The following is a 27,437-nucleotide window of genomic DNA, read 5'->3' as shown; positions in this document are numbered from 1 at the left end:
TTTAAATATTTAGGACAATGTGTTTTTCCGTGGCAAAAAGTAAGGTGATTTAATTTTTTTATTTTTCTTTATTTTTTTTTAAATCAATCTTATCCCCTTAAAGTAAGTCCTTCCCTATAAAATACACTTTTGCCATCGTTTTTTCCAATCCTCGAAACAGGCAAAATAATTCCTTGCCGGATTATCATCTCCGATTTTTTGTATCTCCACAATCGACTCGAAACGCGATCCACGACGTAGTCTCTTGACTATTGGGAATAGCCAGAAGTCACACGGAGCCAAAGCAGGCGAATATGGTGGTTGCGTAACGATATGCGTCGAATTTTTGGCGAAATGGTCACAAAGAACAAGTGAAATGTGAGCCGGTGCATCATCATAATGCAAAACCCAATACTTGTTGGCCCACAATTCCGGTATTTTTAGGCGAATAGCTTCACGCAAATGTCGTATAACGCTCAAATAATATTCCTTAATAACAGTTTGGCCAGGTGGAAGGAATCATGACCTTGATATTTGGCCGGTTTTAACGTGTACCTTTCGGTCTTGTCTTCCCTGTAGCACTATATTCGCTTCATTGATCGTATTTTTCAGGGTCGTAAGCATAAATCCGAGTCATATCTCCCGTAATCATGTATTTGAGCTTGTCCTGATAATCTGAAAGCATTGTTTCACACACATCAACGCGACGACTTTTTTGGCAAGAAATTGCACTCTTAAAATGCATGCTTGGTTGTTTGGTAAACACAAGTGTAAATATATTACTGATAATGACACGAAGTTTGAATTGAAAATTCACCTTATCTTTTGCCCACAGTATGTCAAAGGTTAAGGAATCCAAGGGCTCTACAGATTCAAATTAAAAAGAAAATCGGTACTACAGTTTTTAATAATTAATTGCATTTAGACATTTTGTGAGAAGAAAGAGAGTTTGGAGAAAGAGAGTGTGGAGAGCGTTTGGAGAACGAGAGGTTGGAGAGAGAGAGAGAGAGAGAGAGCGTGGAGACTTCGATAGCAGAGTGAAAGTGCCGTGTGCAAACGGAAATAATGGAACGCACCGAACTTTGGACTCTGCCGTGGTCTTTTGCACGCAGTTTGTCAAAAGTTGAGAAATCCAAGGGCTCTACAGATTCAAATTAAGAGAAAATCAGTACCACAGTTTTTAACAATCAATGGTATCTAGGCATTTTGTGACGAGTTGAATAGCACCCCACAAATTGCAGCGGCAATTATACATGGTGGCTTGCTGGCTACCAGATACGAAGAGAGTTTGGAGAGTGAGAAGTTTGAAGAGAAAAGTTTGGAGAAAGAGAGTTTTGAGAAATTGCAGTTAGAGAAAGATAGTTTGGAGAAAGAGAGATTGGAGAACGATAGTTTGGAGAAAGAGAGTTTGGAGAACGAGAGGTTGGAGAGAGAGAGAGAGTGGAGACTTCGATGGCAGAGTGAGGGTGCCGTGTGCAAACGGAAAAAAAGGAAAGCACCGGAAGAAGAAGTGCCAGATCTCAGCAGCGGGACAGCGCGCCTGTGTGCCACATGCCACAGGAGGTTCAGCAGGATAGCGCCAATACATCGGACTCCAGGTGGTAGCCGTGGGTCTAGGAAAAAGAGGCTAAACTGGATCCGTGGATTTTGGACCTGGAGTGGAGAGTTCCAGCGGGCCGTGCGCAAAAGAGAAATAACGGTTCCCGGATGCCCTAATAAGACCGCAGGGCACTGGGAGCTATCATCATTCGATCACGAGGAGTCAGTCCAACAAGATCAGTCAGCTATTAAAGTCAAAGTCAACCAGTAGCACGTAAACAACAACTCAAGTCGTTGTAAGCAGCGCCGTGGGATGCCTACAAGAAGCAAGATCGCTAAGTCGAAACGTTCGGGATTGGAACATCAGGAATCTCCGAATTGAGACATAGGTAGCTGAGGTCCAGAGGACATCACACGGCTAAGTCAAGGCGGTTTGTTTCATACTTTGTCGCGACCACACCCTGGCACATCGCCCGGCGGGTCCGTCAGAGTCGAGCAATAAAGTCCTGCGGCGAGGAACCGTGAACTCAAGGGGAAAGCTGTCTAGACCCAGTGTGCCTTGCCCGCCTGAGCAAGACCTGACGCAAAGGACGAGCGGTCGATCGATTTGTGGGCTCAAGAGGCGTTGTCCTGGAGAGCCCAGCGATTACCGGCGAGTCCTGGAACAGCAACCGTCCGAAACCCCGAGTGCCAGAGAACCACTCTGCCAGCCAGAAAGGGCGAGCAGTCGAGCGAGCAGTTGAGTCATTTAAAAGGCGTTGTCCTGGAGAAACCCAACGGTTCAGCAAGACCCGGAACGGCGATCGTCCAAGACCTCAATAGCCAGATACATCCAGCCTCGCAGCAAGCACGATAAGGAGCAGAGCAGACGACATCGGCAGCGACATCAATGGACGTCGCGATCGCCACGGAAAACCCATCAAATAGCGGAGGAACGTCACGGACGACAAGCAATAGGGTGAGGCTGTGGTGAATCGATCGCCTCCGCTAGGCGTAAAGCAAAGTGAACTGATAGTCTGCTTCTTCCCGTTAGCCTGGACTGTCAGCGCGAACTGAGCGAAACCCTAGTGGAACCGCCTGGACTGAGCAAGGTCGATCTCTCTGCGAGTCCAAGCCGCGACAAACGGCCTCGAGTCAACACGTCGGCGAGCGAGCAGAGGCGAGGGACACCACGAGCATCTCGAGATACATGAAGGAGTCTGCGATCACTGAGTCAACGCGTCGACGGGTCACGACGAGCATATTCAGCTGCCATTGGAGCCAGCGCAAGGCGACACCGGGACCAACCGAGCCAGCCATCCGCTGTAATAAGTAAAACGAAAATAAACCCACTGTTATCCCATAAATTCTATGCCTTCTCACTGATCTACGGGGTTGTCTCGTCATATAAATTTGGTGGGACGAACACACAATCTACTCAGCTTACCGCGCAAATCTCGTAGCGAGCAGACCAACAAAATCAGTGCGTTACAATTTCAGCAAAGGCATCTTAAAATTGGTTCCAAAAAAGCAAACACTTTCGAGAAACACAATTAAAAACGATTTAAAGCGAATAAGAATTTCCAGGAGCAATCGAGATAAATTTTTGGTTTTACATAGTGCTATTAATACCCATTTACATGCCAAACATTCTTCAAATCGGACCATTTATTAAAAAGTTATAAGTAATTAATGTGTCCAATCTCGGGAGCAGCCGTTTTGCTGCATGCATATCTGCATCTCCCTCGCATTCCCTTTAGCTGACTAACGGGTATCTAATAGTCGAGGACGTCGACTATAGCGTTCTTTTTTGTTTTTAAACTATGGTATTTGGACGAATCACGGTAGGAAGGCGTACACAGTATTTCAAAATACCTTTTCAACGACATGAAGCACAAGGGTGTAGCTCTAGTTGTTCACAAATTACGGGCTTACAAATCTTAGCTATTAATAGCTGTATTCCAGCTGAACCAGCGGGGTTTACCAAAAGTGTTAGAACTAAAGTTTCTAATATAAAGCTGTTTAACACCATTTAAATGTTTCCAATGCCTTAAAATGGAGTTTGAATACGCACAAACAAAATTTCATGCTCAAGCAGCGTACAGTGGCGTACAAGTCTGAGTACATATTTGCAACTATTGACTTTGGGCCCGCATAAAAAAGGTAAAATGAAGAAATTGTCAAGAGACGTTGAAAATTCAGTAGTAAACCTAACTGAAAATGGATGTTCGACACGAATAATATCCAAAAAGTTAAGAATCAGCCAATCAGCAGTCATTCGTGTGCAAAAAAGGCGCAACGCGGTTCCCAAGGTACAAAGAAGTGGTCCACGTCGAATTTTGACCGATGCAGATGCAAGGCTTATGATGCAAAACATTAAAAATGAGAAAAACTGCACATCCAAGGATGCATCCGCAGCCATAGGTATGCCCGTCAGCAAGTGTACAGCGTGTCGAACACTTGGGCGCATTGGATACGTCTCAGAAGTGAAAAAGAAGAAAACGGCCTAGTCCGATATAAATATAAAAGCGCGATTAATATTTGGGAGGGCACAAAAAAATTGGAAACTGGACGACTGGAAAAGAGTTATATGGTCTGATGAATCTAAATTTAATCGATACCAGTCGGATGGTAAACAATATTGTTGGAAGAAGGAGGAAATGTCAAGGTCTGGAGCTTTTTTACTTGGTGGAGCGTTGCACACTGGGCCAGAAAGTTAATTTTTTGGCCAAAAATCTGTAATTTCTTTCCTGGGATAGTTAGAAGGATGCAGTTTTTTGCGTTTTTCTCTTAAAAGATTGAACTTTTCATCGAACTGAAAGTAAAATTTATTGGAATTTTATATGGTATAGATAATCCAAGCCAAAATCGGAAAATTTTACATACTTTTCGGTTTTTTACTTAAAAAAAAAATAACTAGAAGACGCACTCAATCCATTTTCATACACGATTAAGTATGAAAGAAAACAAATTAAAAAAAATTAACACCACTATTAAATATTATGTCGTTAAAGATATATGAACCGTAAAAAATTGCTACTTTCGGAGGCTCCCACTTCAACGCTTATTTAATATTCGACCTAACAAAATTTTCTATTTTTTTCTTCTTGTAATCTCCTTAGATTCTTATAATCAAATTATTAGAAAAAAATTGTTTGTAAAATATTGTTTTTTTAATTTGTTTAACGTTAATTTGACATGTTCTAAAGTCATCACAAAAGTATGCTTCATTTATTTATTTATTTAAGATCATAGTAAAGTTTACAAAACTAATACTAACATAGGGGGTGTAGTGCTAGCTACAAGGCCTTCGACTACGTATTTATTTAAGCTACATTAATATTTGGATAATATATTTTAGTTCTCATCCGAAGGAAGTGCAAGAAATGCAGCATACCTTTAAGCATACTTAAGTCCTCCCTTATGAATGACAGAAATTGTGAACATTTTTTAGAGACGAGCCAAAAAAGTTGATATTTCTCTTTTCGAAATACCGATATTCCATTCGATTGTTTGGTTTCAGAAATAAAATAAGCGGAAATGAATGAAAAAAGTAGATTTTAGATGTTAGGCCAACTAAAATCAAGTATTGGCGCGCAAAAAGTACATTAAAACCTGAAGAAGAAAAAAATACGGCATACTTTTGGGCATTCTTAGTAAAGCTCATCAAAATGGTTCGACTTCAAACTAAGCCTTCAATTAAAACTAAAATTACTGAAAACTAAGGCAAAACCGCATCGAGTCGGCGATGAGCGATTTTAGTAAATTAATCAAAGAATTTATTTTTGATGTAATGACTCCATTTGGGAATGGCACTCAAAAGCACTCGAAAATTAAAGTACTTATTTTCTAAAAAAAAGCAGTAAAAATCAACGAAAAAGATTATTTTATGAAACAAGTAAGACATACGAACTTGTTAATATTTTTTACTTGTTGAAAATAAAGACCTCTAAAAGTTTTGTGAAGAAGTCGAACAGCTACATCAGCATCTTTGACTTCTAGATTTTTTTCATTTCCATCAATATTTAATGAATTTTTTACTTTAAAAATACGTTAAAAGAAAACTTCTTGCCCGAATTCTTTGAATCTTTGGCATAAATTCGTTTAATGTATTATAAAAAGGACTCCATACTCGTTCCGGTCTTTTTCTTAAAAAAAAACGTACTTTTGGCCAAAAATCGGATCGGCTGGCCCAGTGTGCGTTGGACCAATTAAGGAGATTGATGGAGTTATGAAGAAGGAAGACTATCTAGATATTTTGCAGACCATATTTCGCAGACCAGCTTTAAACAAAGAAGACAAGGACAGCATCTGTAACCGGAGTAGGAGATTCCAATTTTGTGACGGATGGTCACTCAGTTTATATTACAATGCAGTCGTGCCAAACGTGCAAGTACTCAGTTTACATTACCGCATAAAACGCACCGAGCGACAGCTTAGCTTAAATGTCGACATGGGAAACTGGAACCGTAAAATATACTGTTAGCTGACCCAAGTTTTATGCTACCTTTTAGACCTCTTAATTGGAGCTGGCCTTTTCTATGAGCTGTTGTGCGTTGGGCAAATCTAGTTTCCTCTCTAATTCAATAAACTCGCCTGAATTGAGTTGTTTCTGGAGGTTATGGTCTCTCCCATGGCTCCTCTTTAATGTCGTCTCATGATCTACCCTTCGCTAATAAGGAGAAAATTTTGGATCGGTTAGATTATCTTCTTCGACCAATTTGGGGAGTGGAATACTTAGACTGTTAGGAACACGGCGTACGGCATGTCGCTTTTTGCCAGTTGGTGATTATTCTGTTTGATTACCTGCCAAACTGAATCTTAGTCTTTTGGGAGAGTCCTACCAGCAAGCTCATCGTAGATTCTTGTCCTTAGAAACAAAACTAGATCGTCGTCCAGCTTTAAAGGCTCAATATGCGGCATTCATAAAGTAATAACTTGATTTAGGGCATACAGTGACATACTTAAGTGTTGGCACACTTAGCATCTTGAATTATTTTGAATAAAGGGAGTATTTAACAATCGAATTAATTTTGTTTCATTGAATTATCTCCTAAAACTACATTTTTTAAATTAAATAACCAAAAATAAGCAGACTATGCTGAACAAAAGTCTTGGCACACATGCTGTTATCGTTAAAACTTAACCGATTTGGTTGCTTTATTATGCCAAATCCACGTTGTCTCTATATCTTATGTGGTATAAAGCTAAATTAGTGTCATAAAATCGATTTAGTACCTTAATTTATACAAAAAAATGTAATATATAAAAATCAGAGCTCGCAAATAACTGTCGACCGTTTCTCGTTGTCTGCGAATAAGAGTCTTTTCGTGACTCTTTACGAAAAGACTCAGAATGCAACCGATTTATGGGTTCTTGAATGAGCTCTTTTCTATTCTGTTTTGTTCTGGTTGTTCCAGGACCGTTTTGTCCTGTTCAGGTGAAGCAAATGGTCTTTTGCGTATGTATTGGTATACATTCACACGCATAGGCAAGCAAATTGTTAATCGTCGGTTTTGCAGCCGAAATATATTAATTGCAATCGTGAATTGAGTGTGTGAAGTTGTGTAATTATTTTGTTCTGTAAAATGGGAAGAGAATTGAATAAAAAAGTGCACCAATTCTTTAAATTTAACTTGGAAGAGAACAAGTCAATTTGTAATGTTTGTGGTATTAAATTGTCCGGCAATCATTCAACAAACCTTAGACGGCATTTAACAACGAAACATATGGACATTTTCATAGCATTCACAATTATCCCAATGTGAAGAAAAACGAAGAATATCGTATCAAACGAGCAAAGCAGCAATTGTTTCTTTGATTAAAATAGTAACCACGGACGGAAAACCATTTATATTTCTAGACAGTGAAGGGTTCAAAGAAATAATGGATCCAATATATAATGCACTTGGCATGAACCCTGTAACGTCTCGAAATATTATGAATTTTGTGTCAGTCAAAGAGCAGTTTGTCAAAGAAAACATAAGGGCTCTTGTGAAGGAAAAGCTGGTGTCCTTGAAAATCGATGTTGCCACCAGAATAGATTAAGCCATTCTAGGAATATATATATATATATATATCCTCGGGTAAATTGTATGTTGACGAACTACCAGAAATCGTTAGCGAAGGCCAATTAAAAAAAATAGCTTTTCGTTTATTTGAGTTGAAACAAGTAAGCCTGTATGTCCTAGAATGTTTGAAATTTGGGTCCTGTTTTGTTTATGTTGTAATTTTAAGAAACTATGTTATTAATTAAGACTGTCTTCGTCAAAAACTAATACTTGTACTAAACTAAAATCCCAAAAAATTTCATACCTATAGCTTTATTATTTAAGGCACAAACACCAAATGTTCCGGCGCTCGAAGCTCCTGTGCGTGAAGAGATGTTTGACTCCTCATTCTCGTCAACTCTTTCAACCGCATCCTCATCTGAAGAGAAGTCCCAGGTCTCGGCGTTTTTGAACGATTTTCAGACAGTGTCAGGAAGCAAAAAAATCCTGTTTCTGCCAAACTTGTCAAAAGTTATGCTGACATCGAAAACTTGGACGTTACTTTTGGTCGCTTGCCATTAATTTCAAATATATTGGAATTTTTTTATGACTTGCAGCTTAAGCTTCCTTATATAAGTGCACTAGCGCAGGTTGTGCTGGCTACACCTGCAACGCAAGTTTCCGTCGAACGGGCATTCTCAGCCCTACACTTTATATTAAGTGAACGAAGAAGTTCGATTAACTAATATATATATATATATATTCATTATATGGGCATTTCCACGGGTCGCGAACGTACGTTCGAACGCGTTTAATGCAAAAAAAATTTAAGAACAACATATTCTGAAACTTTTTATTGCTTTTTCATATCAATTTGTTATATGGAATATGAAATCGAAATGTTTGAAAATAAATTTAAAATGTTGTGTTAAACAAATTATACTATTTCTTTTTCACAACAACGAAAGTAAATGTGAAGACCGTTTGCGTTGAGTTTTTCGGTCAATCGGTCTTTTGTTGACTGTCATTGTGCGAGCGTTTCTCGTTCCGCTCTTTTCGCACTGCTCATGAAAGAGCGACATACAAAGAGCTCAACGAAAAGCGCTAAACAGAAAACATAAGTGAAGACAGCAGGAGTCTCTTGCTCAGAGCGAGAGCGAGACAGTAGGAACTTTTTCGGTTTTGCTCGCAACGAGAGCGCAAGAAGAAAAACGGTCAACAGTTATTTGCGAGCTCTGATAAAAATAAAAAAAAATAAATAACTTATCTCTGGGAAAAATAATGTTTTATTTTCAGGATTAGGGTCAGTTGTATACTAACACTTGTGAAAGGGTGCCCTGATGCCGATTTAATTGTTGGGAGCCTTATACGGCGTGCAAAATTGCAAGGCTCATAGGACCATACAAAGCTTTCAGTGGCCAGGGAGGCGAGAAGATCACATATAAGGATAATGACAACCCTCAGATCTACTCAGCACTGATCTAAGCTTAGGATAAGAAAGACTTTGGCAAGGATATCCACCCAGTAGCCTTCCGAAAGGCCGTGTCAAGTGATAAGTAGAAGTTTTTTGCAGCTTGAAAAAACAATCCAAAATTCTAGCCATCGGAAATTTTAAACTTAGAAAGTAGTGCTCGAATGTGCCCACTGTTGCTGTATGGAGTTGCTGAAGATGACAAGGAGTCGTATTTGAAGTTTGATGATGGCACTGATTTCACAAAAACGCTTGGTCTTGCTTGGGATACTGTTTCATTCAGCATCAACCCCCTGAAGGCGATCTGTCCTATCTGCAATTTGGTTGGTTGGGCCTATGATCAAAAAATCAAAAATTTCCCTTCAGCAACTGTGCATGGCGAACTTATATTGGAATGAAAGTCTTCCTTAGTCTCAGAACACGGAATGGCATGCTATATGCATGAGCTTTGGGCAGATTAGCCACGCGTTATTTCCCCGTTTGGTTCATTTTACAAATGCTAAGACTGAGATTCATGGATTTTGTGATGACAGCGTAGAAATATATGGCGCCTACATCGTTTGCTACGGACAACCTAATTTGATTTCTTTAAAGTTGAGTCACTGTGCCTAAACTGGGTCGTTACGATGCTCAAGTTCTGTCTACGCTCATCTCAGAAATATCTGTCACCAACGTATTCGAGGGAGGGGGTTTATTGCTGGTGCGACTCTGCGGTTGCGCTCTCATGGATCCGAGACGGGCTCTTGGGAGTAGTTAATCGACTGAAGTTCAAATAAAACAACCTTTAACTCATCAGCTTATAATGTTTACACTTCAGGATTGTTCATTTATTAACTTTTATACAAAGGGGGTCGCAATGGACAGAAAAGAAAATGGTGACGATGTTGTTCTGGTCGCTGAAGCTCGTGTTCTTTTTTTTTCTCAAGTTCTGTAGAGTTGACAGATGTCTTGACCTTCGAATTCAGTTGGCAGGGCTGTCAGCTGTGTTGATGAAAAAGTACCGTGGGACTGGGACTCAACTTGAACGAGTGAATCCTCTCCAGGATGGACGCTCAGTAGAATTACCAGTCTCCATCCTGGAGATGGATGGATTTGAGAACCAAATCAGGCAGTCAAAAGCGCTCCATTTCCAAGCTCCACATGTATGCCGATGACATCCAACTATATGTAAGCTGTCCTGTTAGCCAAATTAATGAATGTGTTCGTGTCTGTCACAGTGAATTAGACATGGTTTGCAAATGGGCAGAGCGAAATAGATTATCCTTAAACCCCCTCAAATCATACAGCATAGTAATACAAACCCGATGCTTTAACACAGATCATCTGGAAAAACATTCCTTAAATGGTCACAATTAAACTATGTAGACAGCGCGAGCAACTTGGGTTTTACAAGAAATTCCACTCTATCCTATCGTAAATTGTACGATTGGGAAAATGTATTGGATACTTACACACGAAAAACACGAAAACCTTTTTATCAACAAATTTAAAAATGCTTATTGCGAAAACTAAGCTGACACCACTTCTATTCTATGGAGGCGAAGTCTTTGGAAATTGTGATGCTACTAGCCAGCACAAACTCCTTGTAGCCTTCAATAATGTAGCGAGGTATATATTTAATCGCAGGGGCACAGATCGAATCTCTGATGCAACTTTTAAAATTTTTGATATGCCGCTAAAAGTCTGGATCGAGTATAAAACACTAGTACTGTTGCACAAAGTAATAACAACTTACGAGCCAAAATATCTCTTTAGTAAACTAAAATTCAGCGCTTCCAACAGAACAAACAATCTAATTTGTCAAAAAGTTAAACATGCCTATGCTGAGAAACACTTTTATCTGTGCTGTACGTTCTTGAAATAAACTACCACATCCATTAAAAACAATTAAGTCTGCCAGGCAATTCAAAATGGAATTACACACACATCTTCAAAGCATTATATAATTTAAAACAAAACTTAGTCCTTAAGAATTTAATGTTTCATATGTCAAATGTCGTTAGGAAGAGTCAAAACCAAAATAAATAAAATATATGCACCAGAAGAAAGTCGCGGCAAATTTGGCCTGACAATGCAACCAACTTTGGTTGGCGCGCGCAATAAGCTGCTTGAACTAAGACACCCTTTCTAACAATATGATGGACGTTGATGCACTACGAGCAGTACAAACATGTGGCCCAACGACACCAAGCACGTGCTTGTTACGCGCGGGGCCCTTTTATCAATTTGGGCAAAACAATGCAAATTCGCGTGGAAAATGCAAAAACTAATAGAGACGGGACACAAATGAAAATAAAAGAAGCAACTAAGAATGAAGCAAATGAGCTAAAATATTAGTTCTTAATACCGGGATAGAAGTTGAACTGCAAATTAAATGATAAAGGTTGTTATAATTATTACATAGAACGCAAAAGGGCTCGTGCAGACAAAAATTTGATGTACATCGTGGCAAATTTAATTTAATTTCGTGTTAGTCTAACAGGAACATTGAAAGTTAGGCGGTTTACAAGTTGTACAGAATCAATATCACCTCTTATAAGATTTTGCATAAAAATAGTACCAAGCATTGTTCTTCGATTTACAAGTGTAGTTAAATTAAGCAATAGTAATCTACTCTGATAGGAAGGTAGCCTTACGTTTTGATCCCAGTTCAAACTACGAAGGGCAAAAAGAAGAAATTTTTTTTGTACCGACTCAATACGGTCAATATGCACTTGATACTGTGGACTCCAAACCGAAGAACAATATTCCAAAATAGGACGGACAAGGAAGGTAAATAATAATTTGGTTGTATAAGGGTCATCGAATTCTTTTGACCAGCGCTTTATAAACCCAAGAACACTCATGGCTTTGTTGACAGTGGACATTATGTGGCAGTCAAATTTAAATTTTGGGCCCAGAAGAACGCCTAAGTAATTAACTGAATATATACGGTAGAGTGGCGTATTTTGAAGAGAGTAACTAACAAAAGTAGGAGTACCCCTATAAAAAGTCATAACGTTGCATTTAAGGCAGTTTAAAAGGTTGTACTCACACCATCCCTAAAAACAATCAATATCTGACTTTAAGTTGAATCCCGACGCTATATAATTGTATAATAAACAAAGATTAACATCGTCAGCATACATTAGTTCACGAGAATGTGTTATGATAGAGGGAAGGTCATTAATAAACAAAGTAAACAGCAAAGGGCCCAAATGACTACCCTGAGGCACTCCAGATGTCACGTAGATCAATTTTGAAGCAGCGTTCTTGAATATAATTCTCTGAGTCCTAACATTCAAATAACTTGAAATCCAAGTTAATAGATTACATGGAAACCCAAGCTGATTTAATTTGAATAAGAGAAGAGAGTGGTTGACAGAGTCAAAGGCCTTACTAAAATCTGTATATATAACGTCAGTCTGCATTTTTTTCTTAAATCCATTTATTACAATAGATGACAATTCAATCCAATGATTAGTTTTTTATTCCTCCGAGGTCGCCGCACGTTGGTGGTCTTTAAGAAGCGTCTGTGAAGATTGCTATGCACCATTTCTATCGCGCTGTTGGTCCTCCAGTTCTAGCCCAAGATGAGTTGCGGACTCTTGTGTACTGTAATTCTCCCTGCTGATCTGGATGTGTTTAGCCCCAGCTCACTTTTTAAATGGTGGTCCGCCTTCCTCGTTCGTCGAACCGGATGTGACCAACCTTATCTTCAATCGCCTGGACTGATGGCTTGCTTACAGCAGATCTGTTGGGCCCGATGGAAGGAAGATTTCTTGACACTGCCACCAAAGCCTGTCCTGATCGTCAATGACTTAGTCCTGGTCAAGGATGAAAGCCTCCCATGAAGTGGCCCCATGTAAGAGTGGTCGAGCTTCTGGTCGGTAGAGACCGCGTTGCTCGAGTTGCCATACTGAAGACAAACCGAGTAATAAACAAGCTGTCTCTACTGCCCCTTAAGGATGATGTTGAAACTTAGATCAAATGGGAGAGTATGTCGAGTCAGCAACAGCGGATTTAAGCTCTTATATCAGCTGCATAGCAATAAGCATCTCTTTGGATCTCGCACTCTTGCTCTCTTGGTTTGCATTCTTGTGCCAACCGTCCGGCTGGCTAACTCTTGTAAAGTAGCTCGCAATTGCTCTTGACATTGAAAACACTTTTTTCTCGCCTATTGTAATCCTTGGCTAATAAATTGTTAACCAGTACATATACCAAGCGAAGAATTTCGTTTTTCTTCAATTTTACAACAGCTAATAAAATAGCTAAATAGCTCAACAGTAGTTATTTTTTAATTTTGTTCTCGTCCTCTCGGTCCAATTAGCGGTGATGCTCATTATTTTCTCGAGCTCTTGTCCGTGGTCCCAGCGACGCTCTACGGATCTCTTATACATATATATTCCTCGGAGGATAATCAGGACCCACATGGGTTCAAGCACACTACTACTACTACTACTACTACTACTACTACTACTACTACTACTACTACTACTACTACTACTACTACTACTCCTACTACTACTACTACTACTACTACTACTACTACTTATACTACTACTTATACTACTACTACTACTACTACTACTACTACTTATACTACTACTTATACTACTACTTCAACATAATTGACGGCGTAAACGTCCGCTTTAGACACTTTAGATTCTATTTTGATCCTTTAACCAAGACTTAATGCATCCGAATCAAGTGTTCATTTTCCTTTTCTTCGACTGTTACAATCGACTGGGTTGTACGCGGGTTGACTGACAGTGGGTTTAAGACGGACCATTGATGAGTTTCTGGCTGTTTATTCCCTATGAGGCTTACTTCTTTTATACCGTTGGCTAGAGCTTTTCTTCTGCTTCCGGGTTCTGAGTTTGTGTACCATCTAGGTACTCATATCCTCTTATTTTAGCCAATCCCACTTATTAATTCTGCTAAGGTTAGCTTGCGTATTCAAATTCACCGCTTATAGCTTTTTTAATGTAAAAATTTAAATGAGATTTTGTTTAGATTATCAATCGTCTTGGCATGCCTCAGGTTACACTTGCACGTTCACTTTGTTACTTGTGGCTATGTTGATATTTTTTTTTTTTTTTTTTTTTTTTGATGGACGTTGATGCACTACGAGCAGTACAAACAAGTGGCCCAACGACACCAAGCACGTGCTTGTTACGCGCGGGGCCCTTTTATCAATTTGGGCAAAAATGCGAGTTCGCGAGGAAGATACAAAAAACAAATAGAGACGGGACACAAATGAAAATAAAAGAAGCAACTAAGAATTAAGCAAATGAGTTAAAATATTAGTTTTTAATACCGGGATAGAAGATGAAGTGCAAATTAAATGGTAAAGTTTGTTATAATTATTACATAGAACGCGAAAGGGATCGTGCAGACAAAAATTTGATGTATGTATGTATTCTTTTTGCCGTGGATGGGTTTACTAGTTTAAATTGTTAATCTTTTTGGTAATTGCTATAATTTGTCTATTTGTGTTAGTAATTGGTTATCAATTTTATTCTCGGCTTCTCGGTCCAATTAGTGGTGACGGCCAAGATTTCCTCTGTACGCTGTACGGATCTCTCATACAATTGTAGTCCTCGGGGGATAATCAGGAGCCACATGGATAGAGTGATCAGGCACACGATGTCTTCTTTGTGGTCTACTACTTCACGTTGACACCTTGGATCCTATTTTGGTTCTTTATCGAAGACTTAATGCAAGTAAATCAAGGACTCATTTTCCTTTTTTGCGACTGTTACAGTCGACTAGGTTGTACTGGGGTTGACCGACCGTAGATGAGTTTCTGACGGCATATTCTCTATATCTACTTCTTTTATATCGTTACCTAAAGCTTTCTTCTGCTTCTCAGTTTGTGTTCCCACCTGGGTACTCATTTCCCCTTGTTTTAGCCTAACCACTTCTGGATTCTGCTGGGGGCAGCTTGCGTATTAAAATTCACGTTTATTGCTTCAGTGACCGATCAAATTTTTTAGCAAATTGCCGAACTTCTTACTTTAGCTGATTGGAGCTGCATTGGGAAATTTTTCCGCCACTTAACAGACCGCTGCATTTGACGTCTTCTTATATTTCCCCCTGTCCGCCAGCGCTCGCAGCAGGATCGATGTCGTCGATGCGGTCGCCGTATGGAACGACCTCGAAAAAAATCTACGGTAGGCGGGTATGAGTACTGTACTGAGCCATCCGAGCTAATTTAGCGCATCCGCAGGCTCTGTTCGTCCCAATATACTTTTTTACAAATTTTGAAAATCAATAGAAATTTTAATATGTTTTTTATTTTGTTTTTGTTGGAGACAGAGGTGTTACTTATTTATTATTATTAGGTTGCGTGGGGTGGTGGCGCTGATTTCTACCCAACTCTGGTCACTATTCCGTTAGATGTTTTTTTTTTATTGTTCCTGGCCCCCTCGTTACAACCTCATTAGCTTTGGAGTGGAGCTAGTACCTCCCGGTAGATTTGCGGATCCGTGGGGTTCGCTTATTTTAACATTTGCGTATTTGCAGCATCTCAAAAAACTCTATTGGGCGAGAAAGGGACAGACAGACGGACAAGCGGACGGACTTGGCTAGATCGACTCGTCTTGTGATGCTGCTCAAGAATATATATACTTTATGGGCTCGGAAACGTCTCCTTCACTGCGCTGAAAACTTTTGATTAAAATCATTATACCCTCTGCAAGGGTATAAAAATTGACGGCAGCGCCATAGCAATCCTTTTTTCGAGGAAAGAATGCCAAGTAATGAGATCGAATACTTTTACTAAAACAGCCATAGCGCTTTTGATTTGCCACTGACTTTTGCAATGTTGGTATTAACATTTGAAGGACACACTAATCTTTTGAATCAATCGGTTAAAATATTTTTTATACAATTTTTCAATTGCGAAGAAAAGGGTACAACATTTAAGTTTTGTTAACTTCTGGGGCAAATCACTTCAATAATTGCAGTGCGCTCGCAAAAAGTGATATGTCCTCGGAAAGCTAGATCTATTTACTTTCAAATAGTGCCAAACAGTTCGATAATTGGATTTAGAGATATAAGCTCTTTTTGAGTGATATTTCGATTTTAAAGTATAATTTTTTTTGGCTGTAAGCTAGTGTAATTTGAAATATTATTTTTTAAGCCGAACTGGAAAATGAACTAACTATGGACAGTTTCCATCTTTGCGTAAATACGCCACGAAGTTTCTCACAAAGAACACCTACATATACAGCCTAATTTGATTTATATAAAGCGCATGTGGACAACACTGTTCACGTCAAAAGGGCGTTTAATTTCAGGAGGCAGTGTCGAGCGGCAGTTTTATCCAGATGTCTACATCTCGCGCGCTCGCACTGCCGTCCGCTCTCCCTCTCCATCTCTCCCCTAAGTCTCCGCTCTGCTCTGGAGCGCTTAAGTTAAGTTAGGCTTAGGCAGTTCATGTTTCAAAGTGTACTAATAAACACCTACGCTCGTCGCGAAAAAACCCCAAAAGTACTCCCGTGTTTTTTGGGTACCATTCAGTATTGGGGCTTCAACTATTTCCTTCGATCAAGCCGCACCGCCCCAACATTTTGGTCCAGTCGAAGCCGGATTTCAAAATCTTTGGATTTTCCTCTCCTGGAGTTTTCTTTGATTTTGTCCCAGCAGGCTTGAACCGCTCCAGATAAGTTCCACTTACTATAATTGCCGGTCATACGCCAGTTTTTCGAACCCTATTTCGACTAACTTTCTGTATGATATATTGTCTAAATCCAAAAGTGATTAATCCGACGCAACGGCATTTAATATATGTATTTCGATTCCGTTACTTGTGCCCGACAATATTCCAGTTTCCTTTGCCCACAATTGTACACTTGAAACAATTCCAGAAGATATTTCAGTGCTACTATTCAACAAAAATATTTCTCAAATATATTTTCAATTCCAATTGTGTGTAAAATATAACTCAGCCACAGTAAAAAATTCCCGATCATAAAGATTGTCCTTAAGATTTGCACTCTTTATTTTTTACTGTGTTCCAGCTGCATGTGTATATTTACAAAAACAATCTAATACAGTCCACTCGAACTACTTTTTTCTAATACAGTCCACTCCAACTACTTTTCTCGACCTACAAATACGGCTAAACTATTTCTAAAATTAAAAACAAAGTGACAATATCCACAAATTTACTCCAGCAAATCGTTTGCAATTTAGTTGTGCAGGTGACAAACAAACGCACCGACATACAAACATAAGCGAAGTCTTTCCAATTCCCGCAACGTTATTCCGCTATTCGCACCCCACATATGTACATATGTACAGTGTGCATACATACGTATATCGCCAGTGCACAGTGGGTCAAGAGCTCACAAAAAGTGTTCTTTTCAAACAAACAATATTAAAGTCCGTAATTCCTTACATAAGTCCGACATTCCGATATAATAAATATTTATTGCCTATCCGACAGTGTGACCGTATATATTTACAATCTTAATTGGTTCCTAAATTCCAATTTGATTCCAATCCGTTTCCTTACATCTGAATTAAAATTCTAAATTATTTAACGTCATGGCAACATCAGTAAAATCCGCTTTAACCCGATTTATGGCCACAGCTGACTGTCTGATCCACTTTGAGGCCACTGTGAACGCTCCAGGTGCTCCTACACCAACGTTATCCGCCTGTAACATCCGTCGCGATCACCTCAATTCCTTGTGGCAAACGGTAAAGGCAGCATACGACATATGCTCCGACAGCATTATATCTGCAGGCGAGAGCGCCGCAGACACAAAATCCATACTAAAGTCCACGTATTACCAAACGTACTCCACTTACGAAATATTTGCCGCGCAGTTGATGGAACAAATCCAAAAAGGCTCCTCCCAAATACCTCAAGCTCCAGTAACTCCGTCCCGAAATTCCACGTCTTATGGCTGTCGGCTCCCTCCTATCGACACAGAGGTTTTCTCCGGCGACTATCTTCGCTGGCCGACTTTTCGGGACCTTTTCACGGCAATATACATAGACAATCCGAGTCTAACGCCCGTTGAAAAATTATTCCACTTAAATTCAAAAACAAATGGCGAAGCTCATTCCATAGTTTCAAGATCCCCACTCACCAATGATGGCTTTCGCTCAGCCTGGAATAACCTAACTGAGCGTTTCGAAAATAAGCGATTGCAGGTGAACAGTCACCTGAAAACACTTTTCAATGTGCAATCCATAGCACAGGAGTCGGGAGCAGCCTTAAAGGAACTTCAACGCACTTTTCAAGGTTGCTTAACTTCCTTAAAATTTTCCGGTGTTAATATTGAGAATTGGGACCCTATCCTGGTTTATATGTGCTCGACAAAACTACCAAAGCTCACTCTCTCATTATGGGAGCAATCCATCCAAAATAAAGCCGAAATTCCTACGTGGCTTGAGCTTGATTCATATTTGACAGAGCGCCATCGAACTCTTGAGGCCGTCGATAGCTTCCGATCTGCCAATTTCCACCACGTCCAGTCCAAAGACACAAATCGAGTGGCAGAATTTCCAAAAATAAATTCCTTCAACACAAGGTTAGTTCCGATACCCAAGGGCTGCGATCTGTGTTCCAAGAAGAACCACCCCGTGCGTATATGTCCACGCCTCCTACAGATGACGGTAGACGATCGCCTAGCCTATATTCAAAGGAAGCAGTTGTGCTCCAATTGCTTTGCAAGTAGCCATCAATTCCGGGATTGCACAAGCGCTCACAACTGTCTCACTTGCCAAGATCGGCATCACACATTGCTGCATCGAAACAGCGGCCCTACTACTCCGACGATTCCATCCGACCCTCCAAGGCCAGTAACCGGCTCAGTTCCACACATCATTTCGTCCTATTCAGCGCAAGTTTCCGTACAAAAAGTCCCTCCTAAGAATACTCCATCCGAGTATTGGGTTCCATACCCATCCTTGGATGGCAGACGTACTCGAGGTATTAAATCCTACCAATGCCGAGTCTGCCAAAAGATCCATCCTCTACGGAAGTGCCACCACTTTCTACGGCTAAGCCCCCAGAATCGGCTCCAGGAAGTACATATCCAGAAGTACTGCTCCAATTGCTTGGCTCACAATCATACCAAGGACTCCTGCCGTAGTGGTCATCACTGCCACAAGTGTGGAAAGGACCACCACACCCTCCTACATACCGACGACCGATCTACACTTCCAACGTATTCCTGAGCCTACTATCCTGAGGTTCTTGCTACGGGTGTCCTCGCAAGGGGGGGGAGAATGTTCACGTCAAAAGGGCGTTTAATTTCAGGAGGCAGTGTCGAGCGGCAGTTTTATCCAGATGTCTACATCTCGCGCGCTCGCACTGCCGTCCGCTCTCCCTCTCCATCTCTCCCCTAAGTCTCCGCTCTGCTCTGGAGCGCTTAAGTTAAGTTAGGCTTAGGCAGTTCATGTTTCAAAGTGTACTAATAAACACCTACGCTCGTCGCGAAAAAACCCCAAAAGTACTCCCGTGTTTTTTGGGTACCTACAGTCTTGGGGCTTCAACTATTTCCAACGATCAAGCCGCATCGCCCCAACATACCAGGAGCTGCACTCAAAAAAAAAAATCACCAAAATATGAGAAATTCGCCCGTGATTTTAAAACGCCATTAAATTAAGAAATATTTTCTTGATTGTAAAAAAAATTTCTAAAATTTACAAATTTCGCCATAACCTTTTTTTTTTGTAAAGAAGAAGAGGAAGAATCGCAATTTTTTCTTTAACTAATGGCGAATTTTTCTTGATTTTAATACCCATGCAGAGGGTATTATGATTTCAGTCAGAAGTTTGCAACGCAGTGAAGGAGACGTTTTCGACCCCATAAAATATATATATTTCGTCTGGCCGTCTGTCCGTCCGTTTCTACGCAAACTAGTCTCTCAGTTTTAAAGCTATCGGGCTGAAACTTTCCCAAAAATCTTCTTCTTTTGCAGGTAGTATATAAATCGGAACCAGCCGGATCGGACAACTATATTTTTATATAATATAGGAATAGGAATAATCGGAAAAAATTTTTTTTTTAATTATATCTTTGGTGTTTTTTAACATATAACCTCCCACGCTTGGAAATAGCATATTTTAATTAGTTTTGAGTTTCGAATTTAATTTTATCAAAATATATAAATATACAAGGGTGGTCAAAAGTATTTTCACCAAAAAAAAAGTTAAATATATTCATAATTTGAACTTACATCTTGTTAACTTTGGCATCAATGGAAAGGTAATTTAAATGCCGTTTGAATGATACAATACATTTCTTAACACATTCAGTACTTATTGAAAAGGACGAATTTGTGTGAAAATGTCCTTTTTGAACTTTTTTCCTCGACTTGAAAACTTAAATTTTTTGATGCAAAAAGTTTCTTCAAACAAAAATAATAGTAACTGCAAAAAGAATTTTTCAAAAATCATTTTGCTTATATTTTTTATGATTTTTTAAAGGTGACACTGTCGGAAAAAATTTCTATGAAAAAGAGAAAAATATGCCTAAAATGCATGTTTCTAAGCATTTTCAAAAAATCATAAAAAATATAAGCAAAATTATTTTTGAAAAATTCTTTTTGCAGTTACTATTATTTTTGTTTGAAGAAACTTTTTGCATCAAAAAATTTAAGTTTTCAAGTCGAGGAAAAAAGTTCAAAAAGGACATTTTCACACAAATTCGTCCTTTTCAATAAGTACTGAATGTGTTAAGAAATGTATTGTATCATTCAAACGGCATTTAAATTACCTTTCCATTGATGCCAAAGTTAACAATATGTAAGTTCAAATTATGAATATATTTAACTTTTATTTTGTGAAAATACTTTTGACAACCCTTGTATATAAATATACTATATCATATAGCTGCCATAGAAATCGATCGAAAAATTGAAAAGTAATATGAAAGAAATTATAGCTTCGGTGTTTTTTGAAATATTATCTTATACTATCATTTGTTGTATTTTTTGTAATAATTATAACTGCAAGGGTATACAAACTTCGGCTTGCCGAAGTTAACTTCCTTTTTTGTTTAACATATGAGTGATTCTTTGTGAAACGTATTGTGATTTTCAATATGGTCTCAAAACGGTTTCATATTTTTATCACGATATTATACCATTTATAGAAGCGATGTAAGCCACCGCAACTAGCTGACGAGGTCAAAATTCCAGCCCAAGACAAACAATAAAGTTTTCCGATTTGTCCCAATCGGATATCTTGCATTTTGCAACATAAATTTGGTGGGACGAACGTACAATATCTCTGGGATAGTCGCGTCGTTTAAGTAGCGCGTAAAACGGTCGAAAACAGTTCGTTACAACATAATTTAATAGTAATAACAAGAAAAGACTGCTTTGATTTTGATTTAATGTAAACTGTTTTAATTAATTCTGGGGAAACCCATGGAGGTCCCACGTCAAAATTTGTAGGGTTAAACAAGGATTATGTTTAGAACATTATACTTATTTTTTATAAAAATTAAAAATGCCGGTTTGCAGAAAACCGCGATTGAATTTTTTTTTTAAGTTTGGACTATAATTTGCTTGGAAACTGTTATGGGAGTTATTTTTATCTGAAAGCTTGGCAAAAATAATAATTAAGGAGAATTTTTTTTTATTTTTTACTCCATGTAATTTAAAGTTATACACAATCTTAACAAAAAAAGGGCATCGCCATATCTTTGCTTCTGTCAAATGGATACATTTTTTTAATATTTTTAAAATCCTGTATAAATGGTATAATATAGTGATAAAAATATGAAACCGTTTTGAGACCATAATGAAAATTTCGATACGTTTCACAAAGAATCACTCATATAACCAACTACGCTTGGAAATATCATTTTTTTTTGTTCAGAATTTTGAATTAAATTTTATAAATTTACCTGCAATGGTATAATAATTTCGGCTTGCCGAAGTTAACTTCTTTTCATATTTTTTTATTGATGTTTTTAATGAAAGATATTCGTATCTCTATGTCCAATGGTAAAATTCAGTTATTAAGTTATACAGGGTGGCTGATAAAATTTGCTACATTAAGAACTCTAATAATTTTTTTTCAGTGTACGGAATTCATTTTTCTTCTATTCATGTTAAAGCTCATTCAATTTTATTAAATATAGCTTAATTAGTTTTAAAAATAATGGAATTTAAATGCACCCCTTGCTCGTTGATGCATCTGCGGCATCTTACCAAAAAGTTGTTCATTACTGCTTGTTGAGACAGTTGAGACAGGAATAGCCGCAATTGTTTCTCGAATGGATTGCCTTGGATCATTCAAAATTGTTGGTTTTGCTTTGTAGACTTCCTGTTTGCAATAACCCCACAAGAAAAAGTCAGGTGCAGTAAGGTCAGGCGACCTGGGTGGCCAACGGAATGTGGAGTTTCTGGATATCAGCTTATTGGAAAATTTTCGTCGCAATTCTGTCATAACAGGTTGGGCTTTGTGAGGAGCTGCACCATCTTGCTGAAACCACACAGAGTTGAAAGAAATACTCATTCGGCGTAATTCTGGATAAAAAAACTCTCTTAACATGCTCAAGTAACGGTCTCCAGTAACCGTAACGGTGTGACCGTTTTCTTCGAAGAAGAGAATGCAGCGTGATGAAACTGCACACCACACTGTGACACGAAGTGGATGCAATTCCGTCTCATGGATTATCTGTGGGTTGGAAGCACTCCATATTCGACAATTTTGTTTGTTTATGTTGCCGTTTAAATCGAAATGGGCCTCATCAGATATATGTTTACTCCTCGCGCGGGACACCCCGGTTCGATCCCGCCGAAGGACAAATAGAAATGTAAATTTTTGTTTCAGAAACATATATTATTAACTTATAAAAATTGACTTCGTTCCCATTTATAACGACTGTTTCTCTCTAACAACATGCACATTCGTGCGAATACCTTAAATTCAACCAACATTTAAGAAACCCTAACAACATGACATAAGATGCCTGCACTACAAAAAGGAACTACGTGTGTCCGCGAATTGGGCAGCGCCGGCTAGCTCAGAGCACTTGGAGTGTAGGTAGATACCCTTCAGTTCTGCAGTAGGGTGACATGTCTAAAGGCAAAAAGATTTGTTTTTTTTGTGCCTAAAACGCTGTGCCGCTGTCAAGGTCAGCAGAGAAGTCGGTGCGCTCAGAGAAAAATTTCGGCCGATCCGTTATTTCCTTTGCCTCTCTCCGTTATGTTCGGCTAGCGACTAACATTTCGGCAGAAAAATTTTCGTAGAGCAGCGACATGTGAATGCCCTCATATTTAGGAGCAATATTGAAAAATTATCGAAAAATTTTTATTGGTATTTTCACTTGTGAAAATGCAGACATCCCATACAATTTTCTATATGGAGTGTCACTTGTTCTTCACTTGTGCAAGAGGACATGTCCCACCCCTTCCTACGAAAACGATCGTGCAACAAAGAGAGGCAGATATTCGGAGATTTCCCTCTTTTTCTAGTCTTATAATCTGCCTGCACTCCGCGCTGGGAGAGACAAATTTCGGCAGGTCCGTTTTTTTTTTGCGTCTCTCCGTTATGTTCGGCTAGCGACTAATATTTCGGCGAAAAAATTTTCGTAGAGCAGCGACATGTGAATGCCCTAATATTTTAGGAGCATTATTGTTTATCGAAAAAAACAACTAACATTGTTTTATAAAATTAAATTATTTGATTATAGTAAAATTAAGTAAATTGAATTTACTTATAATGCTATGTTTACTTATTATACATTTTTATTACAATATAATTTTTTAGTTTAGTTATAGAAATTTAGTCCGTTAAAATTGATTTAAATATTTAAAACATTTTTATTGTATTTTTTACTTAAGAAGTAAAAATTATATAGTGGGATATTTTTCCCTTTAGAAAGGATATAGGTGCAGTTGCAAGCGCCAACATCGAAGAGAAAACAAAAGAAATCAAATAAAGGGGTGAGAAGAAGACTTGGTGCATTCTGTTTGAGTGATTGAAAGGAAAGCATCCATATTAATTGTGCGCAGCAGAGTTACTTTAATCGTTTCTTTAAGTTAATATAGTAGTCAGGTAAGTGCTACGTTAAGTTTAAGATGTTGTGCATTGATTTTAGTTTAAAGTTCGTAAATTTTGAAGGTATTCAATGGGTTCCGTTCGCCGAAAGTGGATGATGAAATGTTTTGTGCCAAAAAAATATCCCGCACAGGGTTTATACACAGCTCTAAAAGGTAAATATAAAAATTAACAAGTAAAACGCATTTTTTAATCATATGCCCATACATTTTTTCAGGAGCGTTGGCCAAGGACTTCGAAGACCCGGACAAATGTTTGAGAAAGGCGAAAAAAAGAAATACTAACAATAATTGCCCTCTTTTTAAAAATCTGAATAATACGATTTAATTAAAATGAATTAAAATGGAATTAAAATTGTATGTACTAAAAATTCTATATGTTCATAAGTGAAAACTCATGGGAAAAATTCTGAATTTAACAAGTGATTTCACTTGGGACGTGTCACTTGCAAGTGATTTCATAAGTGAAAACTCATTGGAAATATTCTTTCACGTGGGACGTGTCATCGACACAATTATTGAAATCGGACCAGTCATAAACAAGTTATAACCAAAGAATAATAATTAATTTGCAATTCAATCGAGATTGCACACCACGTGCAGCAAATAAACTTTTTTACCAATACGCCACCAAGCCGCTAGGGGCGCTATAGGCTAGTTGGCGCTGTAGGCCAAGTGGCGCTATAAAAGAAAAATACCATTTATCCGTCAAAAATATACTAAAATACACTATTTCATATTTCAGAATATACTACTTAATTACCATATAAAATGGATATTTGAATTAGGTATACAAATATATAACAGATATTGTTCATTTTTTATACCCTTGCAGAGGGTATATTGATTTCAGTCAGAAGTTTGCAACGCAGTGAAGGCGACGTTTCCGACCCCATAAAGTATATATATTCTTGATCAGCATCACTTGGCGAGTCGATCTAGCCATGTCCGTCTGTCCGTCTGTCCGTCCGTTTCTACGCAAACTAGTCTCTCAGTTTTTAGGCTATCGGGCTGAAACTTTCCCAAAAGTCTTATATCTTTTGCAGGTAGTATATAAGTCGGAACCAGCCGGATCGGACAACTATATCCTATAGCTCCTAGCATAGCTCCTTAACATTTTTTAATTCATTCTGAATTTCGAATTTAATTTTATCAAAATCGGACGACTGTATCATATAGCTGCCATAGGAACGATCGGAAAATTGGTGGGAAAATAATATGAAACAAATTATAGCTTCGGTGTTTTTTAACATATAACCTCCTACGCTTGGAAATAGCATTTTTTAATTAGTTCTGAATTTCAAATTTAATTTTATCAAAATCGGACGACTATATCATATAGCTTCCATAGGAACGATCGGAAAATTGGTAGAAAAACAATATGAAACAAATTATAGCTCCGGTGTTTTTTGACATATTACCTTATACTATTGGGAATATCATTCTTTGTGTTTTTAAATTTAATAATTATAGCTGCAAGGGTATACAAGCATCGGCTTGCCGAAGCTAACTTCCTTTCTTGTTTAAAATTCGTTTTGTATTTCAAATTCAATATTTGTATTCAATTTCTTAAAAAAAAATTATGGAAGTCCCAAAAAATAATATGAGTATCATATATATTCTTACTTTTATTGTAAACAAGTCGAGTTTCTAAGTACTAAGTTAACTAAGTATGTAACACATTATAACAAAAGATGGAATATCGTTTAGTCTTCTAAGTTTAATTTTTCTATTCTTAAGTTTAATTTAATTTAATTTTGAGATCACCTTTGTGGTATCTGCAGAAAATCCGATTATGTTGTTTATGTTGAAGCAATTATTTTGCAATCCATCATATTTCCCCCTTCAAGTCGATGGTAAAAAATAATTTTGTTTGATCTGCTTTGTCAAAGAACGACATTCGTCGATTATTACGGAAAACACAGGCCTTCCAGAAACGCACCGTCTCATGTTTTCTGTCAAGTTTTCCTTCATTAAGCCTAGTACTCACATCGACGAAAATCGCTAGCTAACCATAGGAGTGAGCGAGAGGCACATACGCAGCGAACGCTTTTCGTCGGGTCTGTTTTTCAGCGCGGTACTCAGATGAGCTAAGGAACTACCAGAAAAATACCAGATTTAGCGAGTGAATTTCGATGAACGCCGCTAGCCGCGGCCCAAAGAATTAAAAATTTAATCTTTGGAGGTGTTCGTGCAGAAGCCGTGGGGAATTTAAAAATTAAAAATGGAAGAAAACCCCCGAAATCAGCTAAAGGAGATCAGTGCAGATGAAAAGGACGCCTAATCTAAGCCGTTGCCCATTATTGTGGGACTTTACCGACAGGAAGCAATACCACAACGGGGCAAATTCGCAGAACAGTTGAAGTGCTGGAGGAGATCCACTAGAGAATCCCAGTGGAAAGGAACATGGGACATCGCTCGATCTCCGACGAGCTCTCCATCGAGGACTTCACCTCCACCAGCGACTTGACAGCTTAAGCGGAGATGGAGGAGGAAATAAGGTCGTCCGCTAAGGGACAGCTGGAGGAGCCATTATTGGCCAGCCTATTGGGACTCGGAGCTGGACTACAGATGGCGCGGGAGAGATGGCGTATAACCTCCTTCGCTTGGAAATAACATTTTTTAATTAGTTCTGAATTTCGAATTTAATTTAATCAAAATCTGACGACTATATCATATAGCTGCCTTTGGAACGATTGAAAAATTGCTGCGAAAATAATATGAAACAAATTATAGCTTCGGTGTTTTCTGACATATTATCTTATACTATTGTATATTTTGTATTTTTAAATTTAATAATTATAACTGCAAGGGTATACAAACTTCGGCTTGCCGAAGTAAACTTCCTTTCTTGTTTTACTTAAACTAATGGTAAATTCTTACTTAAATTTAGTAAAGAAATACCCACTTTGATGGTGGTCTAGCTGGTAAAGACGTCCGGTTAATAAGCAATCGTACAAAAGTACCTGGTTCGAGCCCACGCCACGGCAAGTGTACCCTTTGTTTATTTATTTTTCTTTTTTTTTTTAATTTATTTTTCTTTTTTTTTTAATTTATTTAATTTTTATTCTTATTAGTTTCACTTTTCTATTTACCAAATTGTTTAAACTGTTGTTAAAAAGGTTTAGATTAGAATAAACGTTATTGGTATGGGTAAAGCTGGACCAAAAACACCATAGCCCTCTTTAGTCATTGTATGACAAGAAGCGCGCGTGGCCGAATGGTTAAGACGTCTGGCTATGGTGTGAGCAGTTGCGGGTTCGAGTTCATGCCGGGGTTGTCTGAGGTAAGGATTTTTCCATTTGTTATTTACATGTTTATAAAGAGTATTTATATAAAATAAATCTTTAATATCGATTATATTCGATTTAGCGTCGCTTGTGAACAGATTTGTTTACTTTTGTGCTCTGAGTTTTTGTCTTTTTCGGTGATTTTTTGCGAGTTTCTTGTGTTTGTTTT

The 27,437-nt window shown here is 38.3% G+C and overlaps 1 protein-coding gene across 9 annotated transcripts in view; it reads left to right on the top strand.

Moving 5' to 3' along the window:
* LOC119559353 (UDP-N-acetylglucosamine--peptide N-acetylglucosaminyltransferase 110 kDa subunit) overlaps positions 1–27,437 on the top strand; it is a 286,535-nt gene that overhangs the window by 224,789 nt on the left and 34,309 nt on the right. The window contains exon 10 of one of the 9 annotated variants that reach the window (XM_037872401.1): positions 26,872–26,917. The exons of 7 other annotated variants lie outside the window; for them this stretch is intronic. In XM_037872401.1, the coding sequence (XP_037728329.1) occupies positions 26,872–26,902 (31 nt within the window). In that variant the 3' untranslated portion in view covers positions 26,903–26,917. Of the gene's footprint in view, positions 1–23,799; positions 23,886–26,871; positions 26,918–27,437 lie in introns of those variants that run through there. One more of the 9 variants, XM_037872400.1, reaches the window with a different exon arrangement.

Source organism: Drosophila subpulchrella, unplaced genomic scaffold (genome assembly GCF_014743375.2).
Source record: "Drosophila subpulchrella strain 33 F10 #4 breed RU33 unplaced genomic scaffold, RU_Dsub_v1.1 Primary Assembly Seq22, whole genome shotgun sequence".
In the NCBI taxonomy this organism is placed as follows: Eukaryota; Metazoa; Arthropoda; class Insecta; order Diptera; family Drosophilidae; genus Drosophila; species Drosophila subpulchrella.
This window is presented reverse-complemented; position numbering and strand designations above follow the sequence as displayed.